This window comes from Equus caballus, chromosome 6, assembly GCF_041296265.1.
Source record: "Equus caballus isolate H_3958 breed thoroughbred chromosome 6, TB-T2T, whole genome shotgun sequence".
NCBI classification, from domain to species: Eukaryota; Metazoa; Chordata; class Mammalia; order Perissodactyla; family Equidae; genus Equus; species Equus caballus.
Genome location: NC_091689.1, coordinates 4,423,727 through 4,450,094, shown reverse-complemented (window position 1 = coordinate 4,450,094; position 26,368 = coordinate 4,423,727). Strand labels below are relative to the sequence as shown.

Below are 26,368 nucleotides of genomic sequence, written 5' to 3'. Positions count from 1 at the left end.
TTATCCTCCACATGACTCAAGGCCAACAGATGGGGGCAGGTGTCTTCCTCGCTGCAAATTTCTATTAAACCCCTTTCCCTCTTATCTATTTAAAACTTCCAACTGCTGTAAAGATAAAATGGACAGGCTTCACCTTCCTTCACTCTTATTCATGGCAGCTACAGTTTCCATGGAATTATATAGATGGGAAACAAGTCAGAGTTTGACTTGTCTTCTATCAAGGCTATATACTATGCCATTCATTTTGGAATCAGAATATCCATATTTTATATAATTTGTTGCAGCAGAGATACACACCTCTACATTTAAAGAATCAATATAACAATATTTGAATGAATACATAGGTCAATTAGAAGAAGTCAGAAGAGGACTTGAAGCAGGTCTTCTCGTTCCTGAGCTGGTCAGAACCCCAGAACGACTGGAATTATCTCTAATTCTACACAGTCTTCCAATTTTGTTCAGTGACCAATGAGTTGAGACTAACTTCCCAGCTTAAATCTATGAGATGGAGGCAAATACTCCCAAGCAAAGATGCACTGGTATTCTAATAAAGTGGATGTATAGTGTTCACCTGACTTCATCAGGCAGGCACAGCATAGCCATTCTGGCTTCGTGCCTCTCAGAACAGTTGGAAATGCCCACAGAGAGATGAGGACCACCACCCTACCCTACCATCCCTCTAGGAGAGGACTAACAAGAGGTAGTAGAAGGGCCTGACGGACTCTCTCCCCTGATCAGACCATGGGTCAACTTCCTGGAGACTTGAAGGCAGGGCAGACTCTCTCTGATAGATACTCTGCTCATTTTCTTGCTATGTATTTCTACACAGCTTTTTTTTTTTTTTTTACTTATGTTTAATTTTCTGTGTCTATTAATATTTTTTCAAAAATTACTGCCCACTTTCTATTTTAATTTTGGTTTTGCTTTACAAAACAGACTTAGTAAAAGCCTTTACAGTTCCTTAAAATGTTTCATTAACAGATTACTTTAAAAAAAGTTTTAAATAAATATCTCCTTCCAATAGAAAAATCAGTCAGAAAAAAAAAGACATCAAGCACTGATACTACAACAGAAATAAAATTCTATTTCCACAACTTTTCAGAACCATACATAAATATTGTATGTTGTATATTTGTTTCTGTGATTCTTTGTTGCTAGATAGATAACCCCAAATTCTACATTTGTGATTTCTGCTTACAAATCTAAACTTGTAGAATTTTCCTAAAATAGTGTTTACGTAAATAGCCAACTGCGTTTTGACCTAGTAATGCAACTTGAATGCATATCCCTAAAGGCATCAAAGAATTAGCAAGTCTAATACTAAATAATTCAAATCTCTGTCTGCTATATATGCATTGTATAGCACATTTATCGTTACAACTTTGATAGTTTGTTTGAATGTGACTGCGTCACAACGCTGTGTCGGTGAGACATCCCTTTGTGCTTTTTCAGTCACTGCTGCCTCCCAACCTCTCGACATTCCTTAGCAGGTATGTGAACTAAAACAGTTTTCAAAACAATTGACATAGATGACTGAGAAATTTCCCTTAGAGTGGCAGTCATGATAACAAAATATCATTTTCTTAACAGATATTAAATATTTACAGCAGAGAAGAGATAACTTAATGGAAAAATTCAAAGAGGCTTTGGGATGTTGGTTTGGAATAGTATTATAATAGTCCTTTGGTATGAAAAAAGTGTGTAAATAAAAACAGCTAAGCCACTTTGATACTGGACACCTGGACCTCACATTTATCCTCTTACCTTTGAAATATGTATCATTAAGGTATATCTCTCTTGATTGCTGATTCAATAAATCTAATTTGGCTATTTCTATATTTATTAATTTTACTATTTGGGATGTTAAACAGTGTGTCCCTTTCAGCTATGATATTGCTTACCAAAATAAAATGCCTGACTTACGAAGTATTAGTTTACTTCATTTTAGCTTCCATTTAATTCTCCCAGGATATGTGAAGCTGTATGCCACTTAACAGATTTTTAGCATAAAGATCCTATATCATATGGGTCCACAGTGCTTAAATGGCTCTATACTCAGCTAGAAATAAAATTTTACTTGGTGTCTAGAACTAATCCATAATATATTAGCTCCATAGAGTAAATTAAATGAAATTCCTTACTAAGATGAATTCGTTAAAATAGAATTGTAGTTGAGCCCATTATTAAAATTCCAGGACTGACAATGACACCAGCACAATTTTAGTTGGAGCAAACATTTCTTTAGCAGAAATAATTTTTAGTGAGCAATTTTCCTCTTTCTAAAAGAATAATAACAGCATGATAGTAAGAGAATTTTGACTATGCTGTCATTGTGAAGTTAGAAGTAGGTAATCTATCAGATTTCTTTTTCAGCTAATTGGAAAAGAAGAGGGATATGGAATTAAGATTCACACTCTACTGGGAACTTAGAGACAAATTAAAATGTTAGGTATAATCAAATCCCAGAGTTTGAAAGGCCTTGAGAGGTCATCTATCTAGTCAAATAGCTTTCATCTGAGAAGGAACAAAACTTAAATCATCCTTCCACAATTACTACCTGAGCCCTTTTAAAGGCAACCCCAATTAGCTTAGCAGCTCAAAGCGATGTTTAACCATCTTCTTCGCGGGGGAAATAATCCTGATACCTGAACACCTCAAGTTGTGGATAACACTTTTCTATGCCATCAGTTTATATGGAGAAAAATGTATCTGAAACCTTTCTATGAAGAACTGGAATGCTGTCAAATCAAGGTGCTCTCTTCTAATCTGAAGGAAGTCCATGTTTCTTTAACGTATTTTTTTTCTTGGGTTTCCTTTCAAGCATTTTCATTATTTTTATAATTCTACATTAATATTTACAAGTCTACATCCAACTCACTTTCTTGAAGCCCAAATTAGCCAAGAAGCTTTAAAAAATATGTTTAAGTGGAGTTAAGTACAATAGGAGAATTCTTTATTGTTCCTACCACTGTATGTTACATGTGTGTTTTAACCTTCTGCAACCCTCTACTATCTATATATTTTTTCCATTGTCATACTAATTTTCAAATTTGGTCTCCTCCTCACCTTGTTAACTTACCATTTCCTCTGGAACTTTGTTTCATTAAAATGACTTTGTATATATAAAGAATTAAAAGAATTTATTGGGATAACTGAACTCACCCTAGGAGCGAAGGTGGCATCATTGATAGAATGCATATGACCATAAAGAGACTGCTCACATTTACCCTAGGAAGACAAAGCAGACATAAAATCAAATAAACTCCATTTAACATATGAAAACAAATTGATGAATAATTCACTTTATTTGTTTTAAAGTAAGATTTTAGTCCAATGATAAAATTAATACATTCTCATGATAGAAAATGTTAGCTTTTGCTATCAGCTATCATTCAGAATCAGGAAAGCCTGTGCTGGTGGTTGTGCCTCCAGTGCTGGCATCTACACTGAAATTCTAGTGTCCTCACCTTTGCACCATTGAGCTGGCGCTGGACTCTCACTAAATGACTCCATTTTGCAATTAGTATAGTTTTCAAGCCACGGGGCCCAGCGGTGAAGCCATTGTAGGAGGCTCGTGTTTCCAGCACCTCACTTCCACCACTGTGGGCAAGTGGGGTTCTTTTTTCTTTTTTGTTTTTGATTACAGGATCACATTTTAATTCCTGAATTTTCACAGTTTGGCATTAATATCATTACATATATAAAAATGTTATAAAACATGTACAGTAGTATTTTTTAACACAAAATTAAGCATTTGTCTTGTGAAAAGCATACTTCACATCTACACCTTTAGATCATCTTTTCCAAACCATAGCTAAAATTAACTAGAAAAATTTCTAAGTTCTAAAGCTTCAGTTTAAGTGATTCCAGGAGAAATGAGCCCATAACACATTACAAAGGGGATTTAAATGAGGGACCTCTTATTTCGACACCAATATTCAAAGGGTATTCTTAACTATCTTAGGGAGATAACCCAAATTCTGTAGAAGAACCAGAGAAAGCTATATCCGGAATATTGTTTGTAGTTCTTGTTATGGGTTGAAATTCAGATTTAATTCAATAATGTATTCATTCAACAAATATTTTTGAGCAATTAATATATGTCAGGCACAATTCTAGGTGCTTAGGATATGTCAATGAACAAAAGAAAGAACTTTGTTTACAGTGACATTACATTCTAGGGGGAGAAGGAGGGAATAGACACTTAAAAAAAACTATAAGGTGTGTTAGAAGATAATAGGTAATGTGAAAAGAAGAAAAGACAGGCAGAGTAAAGGGTGTCATAAGTTTGGGGATTGAGAGCCTAAGAGCAAATCGGATTATCAAGTAGAATGAAGTGGTTTGACCACACTCAGAAAGTAAGGTTTGAACAAAGGCTGAAGTCAGTAGGTGAGTTAGCCAAGCAGACATCTGCAGAAAAACCCTTCAGGAAGAAGGGAAAGCTAGCGCGAATGTCTCCAGGTGGGAGTTTGCCTGGCCTGTTTCTGGAACAGCAAGGAGGCCAGTGCAGCTGGAGAGAAGTCAGGAGAGTAGGTTTACTCAAAAGGCTCCATCTATTCTCACTCATTACCTCGTAGTTACTAGTCCTAGAACATTTAAAGCTGAAAGAGAGATTACAGAAACGACCAAGAAATGAGATATGAAAGATAGAGAGTCATAATCGTGTGCTTCATTGCTCCAGGACATGCACTGAATATTTTGGAACTAAACATAGTTGGAAAGGCTTTACAACTAAGTTCTACTTAGTCCTCACTATTGCCACTGCATTCAGCAGGTTAAATTTCAAATACCTATTTGCAGAATTAACACATGCTATTAATCCTTTTTCACAGAATGCAAACTTTCCCCATATGAATTGAAATTTCATAAATTTAGCATAAAATTATGTTGAAACACTTTGGCACTCTCTCAGGATGCCCCCTGCCCATGTTACTCTGGTTCAGTATCTTGAGACTATTTTAACTTTAAACCAATTATGCTGAAAACTTCAAACCATCCAAATTCCCAAAGTAGAAATAAATTACTTAAAAAGCCAAAAAGCAAAATATAATGTACTATAATTAGCTTTCATATATTATCTTAGGACCTTTTATGCTTAATTTTCTTTGAGAACCAGTATCACATATAGTTAAATAACCTTATACTTGGATAGTGAGTGTTAATATTTTTAAAAATATTTAAATTAGCAAATTTATCTTAAAATATTTTTGCGTTAATGAAAGCTTTACATTTGGTCCTCTTCTCAAGTGAAAATCTCTAAACTATTTAATTAATTGGTAAGGAAAATGGAGTTTTCTGATTCAATCCTGAATGCCAAGTTTTAATTCAAAGTAGAATCTCTAAGGCACTCTTGCAAAGCCCTGGAAGCATGGGTTATAATGGAAATGCTGACGGACCACATTTGTGCTGCTATGACAAAACCTGCCTCGAAGATCAATGTTTCATGAATTAAGGAATGTTAAAAAAGCTTTTCTATCCAGCTTTGTTCCCAAGATAAAAGTGAATCTCCTCTTTTTGTGGTATAGGGAATATGTGGCTTACTAAAATTCTAGTCTGCAAACAGCCTTAATCAAAAGTAATACCCAAACTGGGATGTTAAAATTTGGAGTATCTTCTTTGATGAATTCTTGTCAGAATTGTTTTCTTTCAAAGAAGTGGAAAAAATTAAAAAGAGGGAAGAGTCTTACAAAAAAAAAAAAACACCCAAAAATCATGGGACCTAACATGTCATTGCTCCACACTTGATTCTCTCAGAAGAGCTGTGTGCAATATGGTTTCCGTAACTGGCCCTGGGGATGGAACCGTGGGGAACTTAATTCTTGGATCTGCTACCTAATAACTGTGTGACCTTGAACAAATTGCTTCACTTCACTGTGCTTCAGCTGCCTCATTTAATTCTCTAAACAAACCTGTAGGTTAAATACCGTTACCCGTGTCCAATGAGGTAATGGGATTTAACCTATAGGTTTGTTTTGAGCATTAAATGAGATAAAGCATGTGAAATGTTGGTAGAGTGCCTAGAACAAAGTAAGAGCTTAACAAATATTAGCTCTTCACTTGGGACACAAACCATGGAAATGCTGATGACTTTCAAATCACTGTCTCTAAAACCCTTAGCTATCTGCCTGCCTCTTTGAAGACCCCAGTAAGAAGTCTTAGAGGCATTAGTGCTATTAATTCTGTTTGGTCCTCAGATTCACTCCTCATGTGGCACTGCCCCACTCTGTGCCCTGTTCTCGACTAACTACCTTACCTTGGGCTCTCAGGCCCTCTGTTCTCTGGTTGGATTCAGCAGGAGGAAAGCACCACCAGGAGAGAGATGAGCAAAAAGATGCAGAGGACAGGTAAATGAGCACTTCAGCTCCCTTTCTGTTCAGCTGTGACTTTGTCAGTGGCCCCGTCCTCTAATTCCACAACTCCTGTAGAGCAGGTCCTCTTGCACAGCCACAGCTCACACTGTCTGCTTCTCCTTCCTCTGCCCCTTCAGACCTAGGGGTGGTAACTGCTTCCCACTGTTGCTAACCCTTGGGTGCTGTGTCTGATCCCTTAACTCTGTTCACGTTTCTGTAAACATTCAACTTGAGTTTACTCCATGTGTTAGCTGTTTCCTGCTGGTGACTTGTGTAGCCACCCATGATACAGGAAGGGTTAATAATCACTGGAAAAGGCTTGCCAACAAACTGTGACCCAGAGGTGAGAAGGCCAGTCAGCCAATGATGGGTAAGACCTCCAAGGCGAGGCAACCTAAGACAGGCGCGGTCGCTTGGGGGCACAGATGGAGACATGATATCGATATCCGGAGCAGGAGGGGCTGTTGCCTAGGAGGCCTTGCTTGCTCTGAGATAAAAATATATGAGCACAGCAAAAACATGATCATATCAAAACAGAGGCCGAGGGAGGGCTCCTTGAGAAATCACTAAGAATTCTTGGCACTCGCTAATTACTTCATCTAGAACACCTGTGTATGTTTAACAGCTGTAAGCTATGTATATATTGAAACGCTGGTTATAATAAACTCAGAGTGGCCATCAGCCCTCTCTGCATCTATCCTGATGTGTACATTGGATTGTGACACTGACAACCTGTCCAATACAGCATGTTAGATATAACATGCAAAAGTAGACTTTTTGATTTACTACTTCCCAACTGCCCAACTTGACCCTTGCCAAATCTTTCCCTCTAAGTAACCGGCATCACCAGCTGCTCAAACAAAAATCCTAGGTAATCAAAAACCTGAGGATTAGAATACCCCTCTTTCTCCCCCAACACCCACCCCTCCCCTCATCCAGTAACTCAGCTCTTTCTCCAACATACAGCTCTACTCTGCCCACCTCTGTCACTCTCCACCATGACCACTCTGTTGCAAGACATTATCATACAGAACGTGAAGATAGCAGGAGCATCCTTATTGATCTCCTTGCTCCTACTCTCACTCATTCCTCTCACAGCCACTAGAGTGATCAATAACCCCTGAGAGAGATCATGCCATGCTCCTGCTTACAGCCTTTTAAACAATTACCATTGTTCTCGGAGTAAATTCTAAACTCTTTACTTGGGGCCAAAGGCTCTATATGGTTTAGCTTCTGTTTGCCTTTCTGACCTCATCCTTTACCATTCTCTCTTATGTAGTGTGCTCCATGATTATGTTCATGGTTCTATATGGTCAGGGCTTTCTGAGCAAAGACTACACCTGGGTTAAAGGATGATTGAAGAGCAACCTGAAAGATAGAGACCTCCGGAGAGATGTAGGGACATCTCCCCTGAGGCATTTCTTTAATCCCAGGGGTTCTAAGCCTAGAGGCCTTCCCCTCCTCTTCCCAGAGAGCATTTGTTTGTATTTCAGAACAAATCTTCCTTTCTCTCTCTCCCCTGGAGGGGTGCAGGGGCTCTGAGTTTCACAATTTGGGGAGTCCTTTCTGTGGTCCATCACCCCACTGTCCCCCTGGGGTACAACTGGCTTCCTCACTGCTTCTCCCCATGGGGATTGAGGGATGGCAAATCAATGCAGCTGCTCTGGGAGTAAATACATGGTCTGAGCTCATGTCCAGAAACCTCCTGTTTCCTGTCAGGACAAATAAATAAGTAAATATAGACACAAAACCATACCGCTGTCGCACTGGCTTTCCTGCTCTTCTCACAGGCCTAGCATGTTCCTGCCTTCATACTTCCTGTTTCTTCTACCTTGAATGTCTTCACGTAGCTACATATACATCCTTGTCCTTCCCATTCTGCTTTCAACTCAAATACAACCTTTTCAGTGATGTCTAGATCTAATAGTCCTGCCCCCTCCCCATAGCTACTCATTACAGTAGCAGAAACATTTATGAAAGTTCATTCCTTTTCTTCTTGGGCACTCAGCCAGCCATGAGGTCAGGGGCAGTCATGTGTGTGAGGTCTGCCCAGTGAAGTGTGGGCACCTGTGAAATAAGTCCCATAGAGGCCTGGCCTTTAAAACATCCCACACAATCCTTTAAGCTCTTTAGTTTTGCCTTTTTGCAGGCTGCAGGCAGAGGGGCGCTGGAAGATGGAGGAGCAGCAATGAAGGAGTCTGGGTTTCTGGACCATCACAAGAAGAAAAACCATCACTCAGGACCTTCTGACTACGCATTCCGTGAATGAGAACTAAGCTTCAATTGTACCAAGCCCCTGAGATTCCAGAGTTTAACTCTTTCAACAGGTGTTGATCCCCAACAAATAGATCACCCTGTTTTATTTCTTTCATATCACTCATCATTAACTACAATTACTTAATGAATTTTTTTCCTTGCTTATTGCTAGTTTCTCCCTGCTAGAATTAAGCCCCACAAGAGAAACTTGTCTTTTCCACAACTCTATCATCCCCAAGGTCCAAGACAGCTCTGGTAAGATTTGATAAACAGTTGTTGAGTGAAAAAGTAAAGTTACATGGAGATCACAACTGCAAATTGGAAAAAAAATCCACCCTCACCAGACATGCTTATTTTTGGACAAATAGCTTGGTCTCCTTCCCAACGTTTATCTTCATTTTGACCAGTCATGACACGGAATGTGCACTGCCTTATTCCCTCAACTCCTTTGCTGTATCTTGGTTCTAACCCAGCAGCATAGTCACCCATTGGCTTTGCCATTGGCTCAACATTTTAACCAACTATACGGAGGCAATTGGTGACTCCAGCCAGGTGAAGGAGGCAACTTTACATTTATTGTTTATTATGTACCTAAAGCATTGTGTAAGTGCTTTACTTTCATTATCACATTTAATCCTCACAACAAGTCAATGAGATGGGTACTATTGTAATTCCCATTCTAGAGATGAGGAAACAGAAGCACTACTCCATGGTGGCATAGATGAAAAGTGCCAGAGCCAAGACAGTAACCGCATTTTGTCTGATTACAAAGTCACCTAACCTTTTACGTGCAGGAAATTTAAGCAAGAGAGTGGAGGCAACTTTTCATTGCCATTTGTAAAATTTTTCTGATGGTCCTCCTTTCTGGTTGATGTGCACATCTTGGCCCCCATGTGGTTATGTGGGGCCATGTGATGAGTTCTGGCCCAAGAGTTGTGAGTGGAAATGACGTGTAATAACCTTCTCATGCTCTCTCCAACTCCACCCTTATAGCATTTAATTACAGGTGCAATACCCTCCAGGGATGTATTTTCCCTTCGGCAGAAACTAGCAGCATTCGAGGCGGCTGATAGTCATCCTCGATCCCAGAGTATGATGAGCAGAGCTCTCTCTTCCCAGCTACAGAGAGCGCAGCCCAGGAGGAAGACGTAAACGTTGGTGCAATTTGGACGTTGAGTGTTACCATAACACAACCTAGCCTAGTCTGAATGACCAACCCTGTGTGGGAAGATTAATCTCGCCTTCTCAAATACTAAAAGCTTTTCTATTATCAATAGTGGCAGGTGAAAAGTTAAAAATATTAAAATCATTTTTATCAGAAGCCTAATACTCAAGACAAAAGAAAAGTTTAAAAATTCTTAAAACGTAGGCCTAATGTAAATTACAAAGTAAGCACAAAATAAAAATCATAAATAATTATAAAATATGTAACTAAGTATACCATCACTAAAATCATTAAAGAGCTAATGTTTGCAAATTTCCTTTCTCATTATAATGACTTTTTTTATTTAACTAATGGACTTAATATTCTTTTGAAAAAGGTTAAGAGACTTGAAAATATAAAGTGTGCCTTCTCAAATTAAAGGGATTTTTAAATAAGGTTATCTCTTAAAATGCATTTGGATGTGTTAAATGTGTTAAAGTGTCTTTAGTGACATACAACATACAACTTACATACAGTAAAATGTTCAAATCTGGGGCCAGCCCAGTGGTGTAGTGGTTAAGCACACATGCTCTGCTTCGGCGGCCCAGGGTTCGTCGGTTCAGATCCCGGGCATGGACCTAGCACCTCTTATCAAGCCATGCTGTGGCAGGCATCCCACAGATGAAATAGAGGAAAATGGGCACAGATGTTATGTCAGGGCCAATCTTCCTCACAAAGAAAAAAAAGACAGAGAGAAGAAAAAAATGTTCAAATCTTAGGGGCTTAACTCAAAGAATTTTTGTCTATGTCTATATCTGTGTAACTGCTATTCAGATTAAGATATAGAACATTTCCATCATTCCAGAAAGCTCCCTCATGCCCTTCTTAGTAAAAACATCCCCATAATTTTTTTATTAAATATATTTTATTAAAGAAAAGAAATATAGGAATATGGTTGAAAAATTAAATACTACAGACTATCCAATGAAAAGTTAGTCTCCCATCTCAGGTCATCGCTAGATGGAACTACTATAAATAGCGTCTTTTGTGTATTTCATGGACTAGTTTATGCACACACATTCAATTTTCTTTGCTGTGTCGTGTTATCTACCTCAGTTCTTGCATAAGTGAAATTATACTATATGTACATTTTATTATAAAAGGTAGTGTATTGTGGTGGTGAAGAATGTGATACTGGAGTGAAATTGCAGGGTTTAGAATTCAACTCATTAGAAAGTTATTGGTAATAGCTCTCATTTGTATAAATACTATGCTAAGTACTTCACATATAGTAACTCCTTCAATCTCTACCGTATGAAATTGGTAATATTTTAGTTTATTTTTATTTATTTATTTTTGAGGAAGATTAGCCCTGAGCTAATATCTGCTGCCAATCTTCCTCTTTTTGCTGAGGAAGACTGGCCCTGAGCTAACATCCATGCCCATCTTCCTCTACTTTATATGTGGGACACCTACCACAGCATGGCTTGTCAAGTGGTGCCATGTCCGAACCCGGGATCCGAACCTGCGAACCCTGGGCCACCGAAGCATAAAGTGCGCACTTAACTGCTGCACCACCAGGCCAGGCCCTGAAATTGGTAATATTTTAAATTCTCAGTTACAGTTTGAGAAATTGAAACAAAGTGATAATAGCACGGTGCCTACACGAGTGAGAGATATTACCATCTATAGATTAGTTAGTCTCCTATTCCTTCTCTTCTATTCTATTTCTTCCATTTCTATTTCTATTTTCTATTCTATTCTTTTCTATTCTAAAGTCTACTTTTCAATTTTTGTTGTCTACTGAGAATAAAACAATCACCACTCTCCCAGGAAAAGACTAATTGTCCTGTAGCCATGGTAACAAACACCAGAACTCGTTTTACATTTGTCCTATCAATTAGTAACAGTTCCATAGCCCTGCTTACAAGTAAACAGCCAGAACTGATTTTAAACCTGTCTAATTAATCAATGACAGCTAACTTCAGTAAACACTCCCTGAAAAGCCAAATAGCATCAGACTCATGATTTGAAAGTCATCCAATTGGCCAAAGACTCTCTGTAGTGATCACGTTCCTAGAGGCTGATATTAACCTTCTTCCATCTCTGTAACAGACAAAAAAGCAAGCCTCAATACCCCACACAACCACTCTTCCAAGACTGACCTAACCCATCCTGCCTCTATGACCAACACAATCCAAAGCAATCTCTTCACAAAAACAGAATAGAACATCAGCAATTGGGTTTGCTCAATGAGTATAGCTCATCCTCACTTAAGGGGATGACAAATTCAGCTTTTTGGTTTCAATTATTGAGGGGCAGTCTCATCCTTTGACACCTCAGGGAGGTTTAAGGGTGTGCTAGTTTGGGGCTGCCATAACAAAGTACTACAGACTGGGTGCTTAAACAACAAAAATAGATTTTCTGGAGGTTAGAAGTCCAAGATCAAGGCATTGGCAGGGCGGTTTCATTCTGAGGCCTCTCTTCGGTTCGTAGAAGGCCATCTTTTCCCTGTATCCTCACATGGTCTTTCCTCTGTGTTCTCATCTCCGCTTCTTGTAAGGACACCAGCCAGATTGGATTAGCGCCCATCCCAGCGGCCCTGTTTAACCTTAAATGCCTCTTTAAAGACCCTATCTCCAAATGCAGTCACAGTCGGAGTTGCTGGGGATGAGCACTTCAGCATCTGAATTTGAAGGGATAGAATTCAGCCCATAAGAAAGGGCTGGAGAGGTCTTTATTCCACTACTCATAAGATATCTTAGGAGTGTAATAGCCATTGGGGCATCACCTGGTTGCAAGAATTAAACTGTGCCATTATTTTATAGTGTTTATTGTATTGTACGTAGAATTTACATACATTACATTAATGCACTTTAAGCTAATATGCACCCTCAAAATGAAAAGTTGCATTTTTATGTCATATTTGAGCATACATCTAAACAGGCAAATAGTATACATGCATATTATGTAGTGTTTAGCAGCACAGGATCTGGAGTAACACTGCTTGAATCTGAATTTGGGCTTTGCTGCTTACTGTGCCCTTGCAACATTCTGAGCCTCGGTTTTCTCATCTGTAAAACAGGACTTAGAAGAGTACCTACATGATGGTGTCATTCTGAGGATTTAAGCTAATTCTTGTAAAGGGCTTCGATTGCTGCCTGTGACACAGAAAGTGCACAATAAATGTGTATTATATAGTAACAATATGCAGATTTCAAGCCTCACGACAGTAGAGATGATGTCTGTTATTTCATCACTTCTTAATGATAATTGCAGAGAGGAACTGGCTCTGAGAAGTGTTAACAAATATTTCTTAATTAGTACACGTACACACACACACACACACACAATAGGGCCGTTTCTAGAATAGCCATTAAGTTTGGTAAGTTTGCCCTTCACAAACTTTCTTTTCTTCACTACATGACCTCTGCCTTTTCAAGGCAATCCAGGCAAAGGGGTAATCTTTCAGGACTTTTGATTTTGTAAAAGAATCCTCATGGAGAGGAACTCTAGGAAGTGGCGCTCTAAGAATTGAACTTCACACCCATTTGTCGGTTACAGGGAATACAGTTGTGTGCACTGTTTTCCCATCCACAGCACCCCTGTGCTCAGCCACACCACCAGCCCTGCCAGGCCCTCACACTGCAATATGGAGGTACCCTTTCCTCATCACATTATTCCTACATACATATATTTCTAGAAAATAGTTGCTTATAGTAAAATAGTTAAAGATTTTTAAGAAAAACTCTCTAAATAAAACTGATTGAAGTTAAAGAGAATTACATTGTGCAATTGTGCCCTATGCATTTTTGTTTCAAATTTTATGACCAATGAAAAGTACTACTAAGGAAGAGAAAGCAAATTTTGTCCAAAGTTGAGCAGAATTAAAGTTTATGCCAGCTTTGAGAAAAACATTCTCCAACTTATGACCAGCTAGATATAGCTTGTTTCTACTATAACTATTACCTTAGTTATCAAGTTTAAAAATTAATGTCAAAGAATCTTATGCAGATCCTTTTTTAATTGAACAAGATCAAATGTTTAATATAATAATTTATATAACATTCATGTTTTCTGCAAATCTTTTTCAAACAAATAGCTTTGTGAAACCAAAGAATTTTAACCTTACAGGTTTATAAATTGTTAAAGAAAAATATACCCCATTATTATTACTGAAATAATCCCACTGGCATATAAATTGGAAACAGAATAATCACTAACAAGGCTCCTGGTTTTTATTATTTCATATAAATAACTAACCATGTCTGTGAAAGATTGATTGCAGCTTTTAAAATGTTTGCTGAATTCATGTGTAATTAAGATGAGTGAAATATGCAAATCAAGCCTAATTAGCTTCATTTATTAATGTTAGTTTGCCTCTACAAAATTTCTGCAATGGAATTTTTTTTCTTTTAGCACACAGTAGTTTTGATTTCTTTGCTCTGGGTTGAATTGCTGAAGAAACAAGCTTTATTTCCAGAAGGAGGAAAAGCTTTCTCATGGGGTTCTGAGGGTGCCATTTAGAAAGGAGGGTTTTAAAAACATGCTCCCAATAACATGAAAATTGACTAAATTCTTATTATATATATTTCCAACCACCTTCCTTTAGACTATATTTAATTAATTCCATTACCAAAGCAGCAAACCCTCTGGGAATTTCTTTTGATGAAAATGAGCTTTTCGTCACCATATGTCCAACACACTGATGAAGTAAAACACAGGGATTGGGGACAGCAGGTGGAACCAAATGAACGGAAGTTGTCTGCAAAAGTGCCTTTTCCTTGACAAAATATCTAAGTTCTCCCGCATTTAAACACACCTGTCCATGTAAAACCACCAGCCTCATGTAATTCATACGGGAGCATTAAGTCAGGCATTTGCAAGACGCATAGTTATTGGAAACAATGCAAAGGAAAAATAGTGAAAGGGTAAGAGGGAAACACCGCGACTCAGTTCACAGTTAATCTCATTGGCTTCTGATAAACAAAAGGGAGGAAAAATCACATCTCAGGACAAATAGACAAAATTTCCACACTTTTACTTGTGTTATCTATTTAGTTCTTCTCACCATTGTATCCCACAATACCAGATTCCAAAATCCAGAAAATTGGCTCACATCAATTATAATTGATGTTATTGCCTACTTACGAGTTAACCGTTACTTTTAATAAATATTTTTCAGCAGAAAAGAGGTCCTGTTTTTCAGTTTCTGAGGGGCTCTCCCTCTCTCTATTTTAATTGTATTTAAAAAAAAAACCACATACATGATGTGCGATCTACGCTTATTATATCAAAGTGGAGTGAAGAGTTAGGAACCATTTATCCCAAAAAAGAATACAGGAGGAAAAACCTTATAAGTATAAATTTGTTAACCAGGTAGCTGAAAGGGTTAAAAGAGAACCCGAAAGCATCGAGAGGTAGCAACTGTAGGAAGCAGTATAATTCCTAGGGCTGAGGGGCCCAAGAGAAGAGATTTGATATTAAACCTTAAAAATCTAGAATACTTTAAATTCAGTCCTCTGAAAGGGGGCGCTGTTTGGCAGAGGTTAGCATGTCTTAAGAGGCTGCAGTGAGGCTGGTTCCATGAGCATGGGAAAAACTGAAAACTGGATTCAGCTCCTGCCATAGGAAATGCCTGCTGCCGTGGGGATGAAGAAGCGAAGCGAGCCACCGGAAGCCACAGGAAGCCCGCAGGAAGCCCGCAGGAAGGATCACCTTCCCACTTCCTCTTCCAGCCTCGCAATCTCTCAGCTTCTCCTGTGAGCAGAGCCCAACGGGGAGGCGGCGGGCTAACGGAAATGTGGTTTGCCGGGTCTCAGCCCCATGACCAAGGAGCGATCTTAGAAGGGTAGGTTTGGAGCTGACAGACAATAAGTTAATAATTCACATAAGTATAGAATGTGGGCAGGCTAATTACAAAAACAAAAAAAATCTTTTGATTGGCAAAAGATATAACAAACAAAGCAAATGATGAAAATGTTTGATATGATCTTGAAAATTCCTTGAGAATAAATTTTTAGAATATAAATCACTAAAGCAGAAATTATGGATTCCTAAGGTTTTTAATACATAATGCAAAAATACCCTGTTGATCAAATTTATCAATTTTAATCCCACAATAAGTTTATTTAAAGGCCAGTCTTCTACCTTGTTCCAAATAGATATTATCATTTTAAAATTAATGTTGTTGTGGATTTAATTTATTTATAAATTCATATATTATCAAATATGCTCGAATTTTAAAAAGTTCAAAACAATACTTTTAAAGTCATTTAAGCATTTAGGATCTTGCTTATAATACTGAAGAATGATGATAATACTGAAAAACAGAAATCCCCTGCCCAGGCCTCAGCAATTCCACGGTCTGGAGATAACCAAATTGAAAGTCCTTTAGTTGTTTCGTTTTACATAATCTTAGTATTCACCTCCATGTACCTAAATGAAGTTTTACCTGCTATTAACTGATGCATACATATTAGATATTATCTTTTGGTTTCCTATTTATTATGGATAATTATTAAAGTGTCTTAAAATAGCTTCCCATTTCCGCTCTCCCCATACTCCTCATCTAACATTTATAGTTAAATCAATATGCTATGTTTACAGTATAAGGATTATGTTCATAATGTTCACTACTGAGTCAAGTAATATACTGAGATCAGGTTTATTTTCTTATACTTCCTTCCTCCCAATTAATAATTGACTTGTTTTTTTATTGGCCAAGTTTCATTTGTACCTATTGCTAATGTCTCCGGTCACTCTCCAACAACCTCTCTGCTCAATTTTCTACATATTAAGAGAGATTTATTGATCCCTCTGGCAAGGTATTGTGATGGGCATAGGGAATATAGAGGTGGCCAAGGCAGGCATAACCCCTATCTCGCTGTGTCATTAAGGAATTTACAGGCAAAGTATTTGAGAAGGTGGGAATGGAAGGGATATAGGGCATATTAATATATTTCCTATTAACAAGCAATTATTGTTATTCTATAAAGTATTCAATCCTGACATTTTAATATAGTGCTACATTTGAGTTTGCAAATATTCTTATTTTTTCACATTTTGTATTCCAAAGAAAAATTGGTCTACCATTTTTATTTCTTTCATTTTCTTTTTCATACTTCAATATCATTGTTATGCCAGTTTTATAAAATGACAAGGATATTTTCTACTTTTCTATGTCCTAGAATAGTTTGAAAATCATTGGCATCATCTGTCCCTTGAAGGGTGAGACGACTCATTCGTAAAACCATCTGGTCCCAGCACCTGTTTTTGAGGTTAGATGTCATCAGCTATTTCCAGTTCTTCCCAGGATATGGTTCTATTCAGGTTTTTGACTTCTTTTGATTTTTGTTAGTTTCAATTTTGTTCATTTATAATCATCTAGAACATTTATTCTTTCAGCAAATATTAAATGAGTGCTACTCTGCTAGCACTGCTCTAGTCACTGCAGCTACGTTGTTGCTTTTATTCTCCTTTGAAATATTTAAACCTTTAGTGTTATACAACATAAAGTTCTAGTCCTTCTGGTATTTTCTCTCCTTCAGTTCATGTTTGCGTGTGTTATGAGTGTGTATTTTCCAGCATCTACTTGATATATATTTGGACTGGACTGTAAATTTGTCCCTGCACATGTAAAAGAAATTTGGTGTGTTATAAAATTACGAAGTCACTTTTTTTCCCTTCAAATCTGTCCTTGTGTACCCTAGCCTTTCATGTTTCAGAGGTAAACTGTTCTTTAGCACGGCTAATGTATTTTTATTCCTGTAGACTTGCAGATTTGTCTTTATTCTTTCAATTCAAGTGGCTTCCCAGAATGTATCTACCAGAGAAAATGAACTGAGCCCTGTGAGCGCTTGGGTTTGGGTGCCCAAATCTGTGGAATAAAGTTGGTGTGTTTTTTTCCATCTTTATCTGCAGAAGTCTGTAGAGTTCTTTCAAACTGCATATCCAGGTGTTTAGTAAGGCTGGGGAGAAGTTTGGTTACATGTGTTCTGACATTTTCTTCTGAAACGTCACTTATCCGTGTGATGACTCTGTTTTCAGACCTCCAAAACTGTCATCTTCGACATCATTTTTACAACTCCTTTGTTCCTTTGCATACTATGAGTGCTTCTATATTCTTCTTTCACTCCCTGGAAAAGGTGTTCACAGTTGTCTTCCACATACTGATTCACTTCTCTGTGGTGTCAATTCTGCTATCACGTAGTTAATGTTCTTTCAATATATTTTTAAATTGTATTCCTCTTCCTTTTCACATTGAAATTTTCTTTTCATTCATTTCTGCTTATCTCTTAACTTTTTAAGTAAATATAATGTCGTCTTGGATTGTATCAATGATATTTTCTTGTTTTTTAAATATATTTTTTCTAATTTGTGCAGAAAACCATTTTGCAAGGGATATTCTTCTCCTGGATCTTCTAGACATCTTTCCTGTTCATTGCCTCCATATGTGTTTTATTTTTATTTAGAATCAAAAAAAGGGCAAGGTTTGTCTCAATGTCATTTTTTCCTATAGCACTCAGTGTCTGGACGGCACACTAAATTTCACTTGTTCTAAAATGGATGACTTCCGTTTTCAAACTTGTAACCGGAAGTTTCTTCTTATTCTCTGGTTAATTCTGGCTTTTGAACAGGAATGAGGTTCCCGTTTCCTTTGGCCTTCTCTCTGCCCATCTTTGGTATTTTGGACAGTTACTCATAATTCCCAGCATGAATTGTACCCCGATTTCTATCTCCACTCTTTTCTTTGCTGACTTAGATTTATCATCATTCTGACATCTTGTAGGAAATTGTCCGTATGTTTTTATCTATATATGCCTAATAACTTGTACAGTTGCTTGGGATATAGTAAATGCTTAATAAATATATCCTAAATGAATGAACTAACACATGAATAAGTTATCTCATAATTCATTTACAATAGTTGCTAATAATTTACTGTTATGTTGAGCAGGAGAAAAAGTATGAATGAAATATAATCCATCACTTTTTGATGTGATAATGTCTTACTGTGGTCTCTATATGTAGGTCTATACACTTTTATTTTATCATTTTATTGCTTCTTTAAATAAAGTTAGGATGGAAAATAATATCTGCATTTAAATTTCTATTTTATTTATCATCACTACTATTTTGTCACAAGATTGAAAGCCTTTAAACTGAGGCAAGAAATACATTCAGGATATATATCAGTAAAGCACCCAAGGCTCTGCCATTTCAGGACAAAAATGAGTAAAGGAGTTAAGAAATCACATAATAGAGTTGAGAAAGGAAAATCACAAGAGGGTCTGGACATTGCTCTTTGAGTTAATGTGTCTCTCTTTTAATCTGGTAGCAACTACTTGACATCAAGGAGTTGACTGACAAAAAAAAAAAAAAACAACTAAATCATATTCTTTGCTTGGCATTGCAAAATTTAAATTTTCTTTTTTCTCAGACTACAGTGCCTGAAGCATCCAGTTTGAAACACAATTGATCCAATTTGTCCATTTTCTTTTTACCTTCTAGAGGCAGTACAGTAGGGAGGAGACATCAAAAATACAGGCAACTAAGGATATTACTTCTTGCTTGGCACACAACAAATTATCATGGCCAAACACATAGCCATCTTGAAGTATGAAGGTTAACCAAAGAGAAAAGCATGTAGTGACCCCTTAAATTATGTTGAAAGTAAGTACCTTAATTAACATATACTTTGGTAAGGCAATGTGTAAAATGAAGTGAAAGAAAATGCAAAGAGGTAATATAGTGTCACTTTCAAAAGTTTACATTCTGTGGCAGTCAGTTGGGGGATGACAGCATCAGAAATATTTTTAAGTCACATTATAAAAAAGGTAAAATGTATCATAAAGGCAAAAAGGGACAATCACATATATCTGGAATAATTTAAAACTTCATCTTGGAAGAAGGTGTATTTTAAGATAAAATTTTAAGCATGCACAGGGTTTCAAAAGGCAGAGGGGGAAGACAGTATTCAAGGGTAAAAATCACCAAAGCAAAGTTATAGGAGAAAGAAAGCTTCCGTCATGCACAAATATCAGGTACAACTGCTGCTTGGCTGTGACACTGAACTTGTCCATTTCATATTAGCAGATAATTAGATAGGTCATTGAGGAAAGTCTTAAATGTCATGATGAAGGGATTACATTCAGTGTAGTAGTGAGATGTCTTAAAAAGTCTATTATTGTGGGAATGACATGATAAGGCTTGTTCTCTTGATGTCATCATGTCCCGTTTTAGAATCTGGAGTCAGAGACCAGTAGTCTGATATCCAAGGGAAGGGTACTGAGCTCCTGAACCAGCAAGGGGCAGTGGGATATAGACAATAAGGAAAGATATAAAAGACAGTGTAAAGGGCACATTTGCAAGATATAACAAGTGATTGAATGCTTGCAAAATTGGAGAAGCAGAATCAAAGGCGACTATTTTCCCCACCGTATGTTGTTGCTGGGACGATTGCACTAAAACCCGATTTGATGACAGGCTTGGTAGACCAGCTTGTAGAGACCATCACAATGACTCTTTAGACTCATTCTCCTTTGTCCTATCCTTTTTTGATTCTATACTCCAGTTAAACCAAATTTCACTTGGCTTTACTCATCATTGACCTTATAAATACCATCCTACTAGCCTCCTGGAAGTGTCTTCTCTCCTTTTCAAATGCCCAACTCATATTAAAGACTCAACTGAAGTACTCACCTCACGTAAGCATTCCTTCCCACTCCCACACATAGTATGAATCACTCTCTGTCCTGTTCCAACAACCTTTTAGTCATATCTCTAGACCAGCACTTCTCACACACTTGTTTATTCATGTCTTCTTCTCCACTACAGTATGAGATCACTGAGGAGAAATAGTGTTTTATTCTCCTTTGCAACCCCCAGGACATAAATGCACTCCTTGACAAGAAGCAGGTACACAATGAATTATGGAGATACTAAAAAATGAAGGTATGAAATGACACCAACACTTTGAGCCTGAGTCATTAGGAAATAAAGTTGTCTTTTGCTTAACTAAGGAATAAAGAGTTAGCTGAGACATTGGAGTAAAGACCTGTTGAATTTAGGCTGAAGTCAATAATAGTAAATATGAATATGAAGTTGGGGGAGTGACAGCAGCTTTATATTATCAGCTACATAAAGAGCTGGAACCTAGGATATGGATAGATTGGGAAAAGGGAAAGAGAGGAGAGAGACAACGTGAGAACTAAAAAAGAAAAGCCGCCAATATGATGTTTATGATTTTATTGATGAATTATAAATGAGACATTTCCATTGATTTAAGGGAAGTTAAATAATGTTGTGAAGTGTGAGAAAGAAATAAAAAAATGGAGTCAGCAAATCTAGGTGATTCAAGAATTATGTGCTGAAGGGAGAAAACAAAAAAGTCATTTCAAGGATTGAGGATTTGAGGATTTGTTTTCAGCTTGCAGCCTTGTTTATTGTGCTCACGTTGGCAGGCAGAGAGAAATAATTTGCAGAGAGAGAGAAGTTAAAGATGTAAACAAATAGCAGGACTGGATGGAATGAAGTCTCAGAGAAGGGCGAGAGTGAGAAAATTGTGAAGGAAAAAGAATGGCTGATCCTGAGAGGGAAGCACAAAGGAAGAGGAGATGCATGGAGATAAATATTAAAGTGAAGAGGAGGAAAGTAAAGAGTGTAAATGTTGTATGATTTCTTCAAAACTGTATGAACTGACGTTATCCACTGAAAATTTGGGAGTGGGTAGATTTAGTATTAGAGCTTTAAAAGAATTGGGAAGATAGGAATAGCTATGGGAAAGGAACTAAAGATTAAGCATGTATAACGAATAAAAAGAAAGACATAACGAGGATCTAGCTGAGTTTAGAAGTAAAGAATTACAGTGGACCCAGTAAGTATGACTGTGCATTTCTCTAACTGTGTGCAGCAACAAGAGTAGCTGGAGGACAGAAATCCTGTTTTATGAATTCCCAGATCAAATACTCAACAAGAGGAGAGTGAACGGAGTTTAATTAGCTGAGTCTGTTGACAAATAGGGATCAGAATACAAGATTTGTTTTTGTTGCAGCTAAAGCTAAAGAACGCAGCTTGGAAACCCATACTTATTTCTTCCACTGAATTAAACATATCCACAAAGTGATTAGTGGAGCTGAAAAACTGTCCTTATTACCTGGTAGCTCAGGAGAGCGATAAAGAGACTGAGCCATAAGTGTACATGTCCCTCCTCCATGCTTACCAATCAGATGCTTATCAATGGTATCCTGCTTTGGGGGTGTGTCTATGTGGGGCTCTGCTAAACAGGCCTCAAGTATTCTTCCAGTCCTTTTCTCCTAGGAAGCAGAAGTTCCTTCCCCTTTGTGGAAAGTGATGAATACAGAAAAAGTATTCCATCCGAATAGGTGGTAGCATTCCTGAAATGGCTGACCACATTTCTGACTGTGTAGAACTGAAAGTAAAGTCATCAGATGTAAAGAATTGGAGGGCTGGCCCCGTGGCCGAGTGGTTAAGTTCGCGCGCTCCGCTGCAGGCGGCCCAGTGTTCCGTCGGTTCGAATCCTGGGCGCGGACATGGCACTGCTCGTCAGACCACGCTGAGGCAGTGTCCCACATACCACAACTAGAAGAACCCACAACGAAGAATACACAACTATGTACCGGGGGGCTTTGGGGAGAAAAAGGAAAAAATAAAAAAAATCTAAAAAAAAAAAAAAGAATTGGAAAAAGTCAAGGAACAATATAGGGTCATAATAAGAATTTAGAGCTTGTTCACTGGAAGTGGAAAAGGTGAGAAAAAGGTTGCAATTAGTTCATTGTCAGAGTCTGAGATCATGCTGGTAGATGGTAGCGTTATTTCAAGTTATGACGAGTTGTAAGGCATGTCTGAGTGATGGAGTATGTGAGACAAAGTGACAATGCTTAGAATTGGAACCAAGGAGCTGTGAGACTAGGAAGTGAGGAAGCTCTTGATCACAGATGTTGAAACTGCTCAGCCAGTGGTTATCAACAGTGGATGAGCAGTTGAATTACTTGGGAAGTGATTTTAAAAATTCTGATGCTTAGTCCCTCTCCAATTAAACTGGAATCTCCAGGAGCAGGGCGGTTGGAGAATCAGTTTTCCAAAGCTTCTCAGATGATTCTAATGTGCAGCCAGAGTTGAGAACCACTGTGTCAGGCAACACAGAAAGGAAGAACAGGGTGAAGCGGGATTAAAGACAGTGATGATTGTGGGATGATGTCCTGAAGACAGAAGACAGACAGGACAAGGAAGAGAAAAGAGCAAAAGTAGAGGAGATTACTGAGTGGAGACAGTGGAACAACAACTTGAAAATGGCAGTGGGAACGGAGAAGGGAAACAAATAGTGAAGGATCTAAAAGATCTTGTGTCTTCAGGCAACAGACACACAGTTTAATGAAAGAAGATTGATGAAGAGAAACTTATTTATGAAAAAGCAGAGTTGGGTGGACCTCTTAGGTGACAAGATTGTTTCCTTGTTAAGAGTGGACTCAGGGATGGACAGGGAAGAACTGGATACATCCAAATGGCAAGAGCCAAAAATGAAGGGCAAGTGGAAAGTTTTACCAGGTTCAGCTGCAGGACACTGCAGGGGTATCAAAGCCAAAAGCAAGGGGCAGGAAGAGCCAGGAGGAAAGCCAAAGATCAGAGCCAGAAATAAGTAAGAGAGCCAGGATGTAGAAGCTAAGGGTGAAGGACAATTAAAACAGGACCCAGAGCTTGAGAGACCTGGTGTGGAGCCAGAGGGAAATGGTCAGAAGAGTATTTCCATAGTAGTACAGGTTTTGCGACTTCTAGTGGTTGCAGCTGAGATGGTCACACTTGCCCCACCTTCCTCTCACATCCTTTCCTTCTTTAATGCAGCCCTCCTAAGGCTGAGAGGATAAAATGAGTGGGGGAGAAAAATACACTAAAAATGTTGAGACTTGAAGCAAATTTCACAGTTAGGCTGAGAATCTTGTAAGTACTGGGGTAAGGAGGATGCTTTGGTTTCCCAGGGTGGCCATCACAAAGTACCACAAACTGGGTGGCTTACAACAAAATAAAAATTTTAATTCTCTCACAGTTCTGGAGGCCGAAAGTCCGAGATCAAGGTGTCTGCAGTGTTGGTTCCTTCTGAGGGCTCTGAAGGAGATTATGTTCTATGCCTCTCTCCTGGCTTTTGGTGATGGCTGGCGATCCTTGACATGCCTTCGCTTGCAGATGCAACGTTTCAATCTCTGCCTCCATCTTCACATGACATTCTCCCTCTGTGTCTCTCTGTCTTCTCTTCTTCTTATAAGGACATCAGTCATATTGAATTAGGGCCCTCCCTATTCCAGTATGACTTCACCTTAACTAATTACATCTGTAAAGACTATTTACAATCCAGTACCCCTTACAAGTACTGGGGTTAAGGCCTTGAACATGTCTTTTCAGGGGACACAATTCACCCAACAACAGAAGGTTTGTTGTTAGGTAAAATTTAGCTTATGAAAGGATTTACAGCACTATGCAGCTTGGAGTCTTGGCGTGATCCTACTTTTGGAAGGATCCTACTTCTGGATGTCTCAGTTGAATTGTGGTTTTCAGGAAGAGGGTGGAGAAAGGAGACAGTTGGTGTCCCTAAATATATGTATGTCTTTATATTATTTAATTTTTATGTACATAAATATTTGTTGCCATTCATTTTACATTACTTTATAGCCTTGTATTTGAAAGCATCTAAGAGACTATACCTTTATACAGTAGTTCTCAAAGTGTGGTCCCCAGATGAAGTGCCTCAACCTTGCCTGGGGACTTGTTAGAAATGCCCTCTAGACCCATTGTTTCGGATCTCTGGGGCTGTGCCCATCACCTGTGTTTTTCTGAGCCTTCCTGGTGAGTCTGGTTTGAGAACCAAGTGATTCTGCCTAGAGGATCTTGCCTGCAATTCGAGAAAGCAGCTGTTAGGTGAGTGTTGCGTTTGGTTTTGCTGTGGTACTTTGGCCTGAAGATCTTGTGTCCTGAAGAGTTTGATCAACAAAGAGGGTCAGCATAACATGGTTACCCTACGTTATTCATCAAATTTGAAATTAGCATTCTTTTAAAGGTCTTGTTAGTTCTGTGGAACTTATCTGAGAAAGTTCTGGGACTAGGTCTCTTACTTAAGTCTATCAGTAGTTTTAATGCTTTAAATCTTCAGATAATTCTGCTGCCAATAAATCCTTGGCCTCACTTTTTTCTTGGTGAGGAAGATTGGCCCTGAGCTAACATCTGTGTCATTCTTCTTCTATTTTGTATGCGGGACGCTGCCACAGTGTGGTTTGATGAGCAATGTGTAGGTCTATACCTGGGATCTGCACCTGTGAACCCTGAACCACCAAAGCAGAGTACTCAAACTTGACCACTACACCACCAAGCCACCACACTTGGGCTCACTTTTGTTTACCATATACCACGTGCTCTATCTATGTCATATATTAAGTGATGTATTTGATTTCTTATAAAAGTCTTATCATAAATATGATCACTTTTTTAAGAATGAAGAAGCAGACACCCCAAAGGTTAAGTAACTTGCCTACATTTACATGGCAAGGAGTGACAAAAGATAGATTTCAAATTCAATGTGAATGCCCACAAAGCCCATATTCCTTCAACCACACTACTTTGCTTCAAGTTAGAGACCTAAACAGCTGATTAAACTAATCAGAATTAGTTTGCTTTTATAAACTCTCTTTTCTCATCTAAAACAAGAACAAAAGATCTGGGACTGGGGTTGGGGCTGAAAGAATCAGGATCTTCTCTCTGGTCTTCAGCTCCTGGATTCTTTTAAGTCTGAAATCTGACTGCTAAAGCAAGGCAATTAATAAAATAGGTAACAAAAGTCGATTTACATGAGACTCCAAATTGTCTTTCATCTAATCAATAGAAAACTTCCTAGCTGGTTTTCCAGTTTGCCCCAAGCATTGCCATTTCAACAGGGGTTGCCAGATTCTGTGTATTGCTTGAATTTTATTGGCAGTTTAAACACAGTGATTAAGTTTTTGCATTACTGCTTTCTCTGGAATTCTAACTTTTAACTTGGCTGATTTAAGAATTGCTACAAGTAAGAGAACATTATAACTGTAGTAAAATTTAGCATTTTAAACATCATGAATTCAGAACATAACAAATTATTTAAACAAAGTGATTTCCCTACCAGATTGTGAGACGATTATTGCCGAGGGCCCTGATACACAATTTACCCAGTATTTATGTCTCTTCTGTGGTCGTGTTGTACGCTTCATACAATTTGCCAAATGCATTAAAGGGAAAGAAAGAAGGCTAAACAGTGCCTTCTGATGGTGAGGCAGGATGTGAAGAAAAGTTAGTGATTTATTTTTTTTCTCAGTGTTTAGAAGACCTAATTTTGAAGTATTTCATGTTTTTCTATATTGCTTTCTCTCTTGCTGTGACTATCTTTACTTTTGACCTTGACTACTGACAAATAGGCATGGCAAGCAATAGGATATATTGGAGTATATGAGGAAGCCATTTGATGTAAACCTACTTTGGTCTGACTTTGTGTTTTCCAAAAGGGCCCAACGTGGCCATTGAGCACGCATTGTCTATCTGATTTAAGCATTTGCTGTGTCCCAAAGACAAGAACAAATGTCCT

The 26,368-nt window shown here is 38.1% G+C and overlaps 1 protein-coding gene across 7 annotated transcripts in view; it reads right to left on the bottom strand.

The window, feature by feature from the left end:
- SPAG16 (sperm associated antigen 16) overlaps positions 1–26,368 on the bottom strand; it is a 1,027,170-nt gene that overhangs the window by 273,377 nt on the left and 727,425 nt on the right. For all 7 annotated transcript variants that reach the window (XM_070269235.1, XM_070269234.1, XM_070269236.1 and 4 more), the window contains one exon: positions 3,163–3,228. In XM_070269235.1, coding sequence (XP_070125336.1) covers positions 3,163–3,228 — 66 coding nt within the window. The remainder of the gene's footprint in view (positions 1–3,162; positions 3,229–26,368) is intronic.